The 2,417-nt window shown below is 57.8% G+C and overlaps 2 protein-coding genes across 2 annotated transcripts in view; both read right to left on the bottom strand.

Moving 5' to 3' along the window:
- Positions 1-1,455, bottom strand: part of HNRNPUL2 (heterogeneous nuclear ribonucleoprotein U like 2) — an 11,683-nt gene extending 10,228 nt beyond the window's left edge. Inside the window, exon 1 of the mRNA XM_017747263.1 lies at positions 1,288-1,455. Within this exon, the coding sequence (XP_017602752.1) occupies positions 1,288-1,455 (168 nt within the window). The remainder of the gene's footprint in view (positions 1-1,287) is intronic.
- Positions 1,456-1,740: 285 nt separating this feature from the next.
- FAU (FAU, ubiquitin like and ribosomal protein S30 fusion) lies at positions 1,741-2,415 on the bottom strand (the record flags this gene model as incomplete). Its single annotated transcript, XM_017747262.1, has 4 exons — positions 1,741-1,901; positions 2,010-2,065; positions 2,152-2,247; positions 2,334-2,415. Coding segments are annotated over 4 exons (360 nt in total), but the record flags the coding sequence as incomplete, so codon positions are not given.
- Positions 2,416-2,417: the final 2 nt, after the last annotated feature.

The following is a 2,417-nucleotide window of genomic DNA, read 5'->3' as shown; positions in this document are numbered from 1 at the left end:
TCGCCTCACTCGCGGTTTCCCGCCCGCCGCGCCGCCGCCATTTTGTTTCGGTGGCTGAGGGGGGAGAGCGCGGAGCCGCTGGTGGGAAGGGAAGGAAAAAGGGGTAAAAAAAGGTGTAAAATATAGAAAATAAATAAGATTTGTTCAGTTCGATATTGGGCGCGGGCGCGGAAAAAGCGCTGAGGCGGAGACTGGGCCGCGTTTCCCTCAGGAAACCTGCGTGGCTCCCCCCTCGCTCCTCCCCACTCCCGTCACGGATTTATTTAATAAAACCTTCCCAATCCCCTTACAGGTTGCCCTTAACATTATTAACATTTCTTACTATCCTGATAAAACTCCGAATTCACCAAGAAAGTGCCGAAATGAGGCAGTCTGAGCCCAAAAGAGGCGCGGGAGCGCGGGGAAGACGCGGCCATTTTGCAGCGCGCTGTGAGGGAAGGTGAGATAAGGAGCTGAAGCCTCCGAGCGCCGCCGCCTCAGCGAGAGCAGCGCGACCATCGCGACACGAAACCGGCCGCGGTACCGCGTTGTCACGACAGCGGGACCGCACAGATCGTCAACTTTGGGAAGCTTATTACTCTACTTTTTACCAATAAAAGGTCCCCCTGAGGGGGTGCACCGTTCCCGGAGGCACTGCAATACCGGGACGATGCGCGGAGCGGAGGGAGCAAGCTCCGGGTCCAACTCCCGAGCCCAAAAATCCGTTTAATATGAAGTCCTCTCATCGAGGACGTATCAGATATTAAACTGATAAGAACAGATACTAAACTTGATCTTAGCCAAAAGGCCGAGAAGCGATACCAGCCACTCTCTGTACGCAGATCCCAACCCCGTACGCGCCTCCTCGACCTCACGGTCAGGCCCGCGGCGCAAATGCAGCCTCCCCGACACCACCCTCGGCTCTTTCCCCATCTTTTCTGGTACCTTCCGCTCGCTATTTTAACGATTCCATCCCCCTGAACCCCGAAACCCCCCGTGAAAAAGACTCCCATGATGCCCTTCTTTCCTCCCATAGATCTAATTTGCATAACCGCACCCCTCATTCAAGCAGAGCAGGAGTTTTGGGTCACGTGTTTAATTAGCATAATCAGAATCCTATATTTGCATATTCATACCCCAATTCGAGTTGGGCCCGCCCCTTCTCCCCACTCCTCGGCTCTGGGGCATGGGGGGAACTGGTCCAGGGGGAACTGGGGGGTCCCTCCTTCCCCCCGGGGGTTTTGGGGGCTCAGGAGGCGCTGCCGGCGGGGGTATTTCCGATCCCGCTCGGCTCCTCCCGCTTCTCGCCCTCGGAATCATTCGGATATTTCCGATCCCGCTCGGCTCCCTCCCGCCCCTCGCCCTCGGAATCATTCGGATATTTCCGATCCCGCTCGGCTCCTCCCCCCTCTCGCCCTCGGAATCATTCGGATATTTCCGGTCCCGGTCGGCTCCCTCCGCCCCGCCCCTGGCCATCGCTGCGGTCGGGTATTTCCGGCTGCGCTCGGCTCTTTCCGCCACCCCCATAGAGAACCATTCTCCAGCAGCATCGTCTCATCACCAGACTCCAAATTAACGCTTATTAAGCTCCTCCCTCTAATTACAGCCCATTATCCGCCCCGCCAGCTACTCAGCAATCCGCACTAACCCCCTAGAGGCCACTTGCACCCCTAAACCCCTTTAAACACTTCAAAATTGCCCATAAAACAGGGTCAACAGAACCCCCAAAATGCAGTGAAAAAAGCTCAAAACGCCCCGAAATTGTGGGAATTGGAACCAAATTCCTTTATTGGGGTTCAGGAGTTGGCATTGGGGCCCTTTTTCTTGCCAAAAGTGGGCACAACGTTGACGAAGCGCCGGTTGTACTGCATGCGCCGCTTGGCCCGCCCCGTCTTCTTCTTCTTCTTCTCCTGCTTGGCCACCTGCAAAAAGCAAAAAACAGGGGGTCAAGGGGGTCCCCAAAACCCTGGGAGGGTCCCCAAGACCCGTGGGGGTCCCCTAAACCCAGGGGGAGCCCCCTCAGCGCTCACCTTGGGGGTCTGGCCCCTCACTTTGCCAGCGCGGGCGAGGGAGCCGTGGACTTTCCCTGGGGAGAGGAAGGAAATCGGGGTGTTGGGAGGGGTTCGTTTTGCTAATTAACACCCCAGTAATTAGCGGCCCCCCCGGAATTACCCCCCAGCAGGCGCGTGGAGAGGTCCAAGGTGGCGAATTCAGGGAGGGGGCTCTGCCCCAGCACGGCATCGCGGTGGAGGGAGCCGTGGACTTTCCCTGGGGAGAGGAAGGAAATCGGGGTGTTGGGAGGGGTTCGTTTTGCTAATTAACACCCCAGTAATTAGCGGCCCCCCCGGAATTACCTCCCAGCAGGCGCGTGGAGAGGTCCAAGGTGGCGAATTCAGGGAGGGGGCTCTGCCCCAGCACGGCATCATCGTCCAGGGGGG

Source organism: Corvus brachyrhynchos, unplaced genomic scaffold, assembly GCF_000691975.1.
Source record: "Corvus brachyrhynchos isolate BGI_N302 unplaced genomic scaffold, ASM69197v1 scaffold442, whole genome shotgun sequence".
Lineage (NCBI taxonomy): Eukaryota > Metazoa > Chordata > Aves > Passeriformes > Corvidae > Corvus > Corvus brachyrhynchos.
This window is presented reverse-complemented; position numbering and strand designations above follow the sequence as displayed.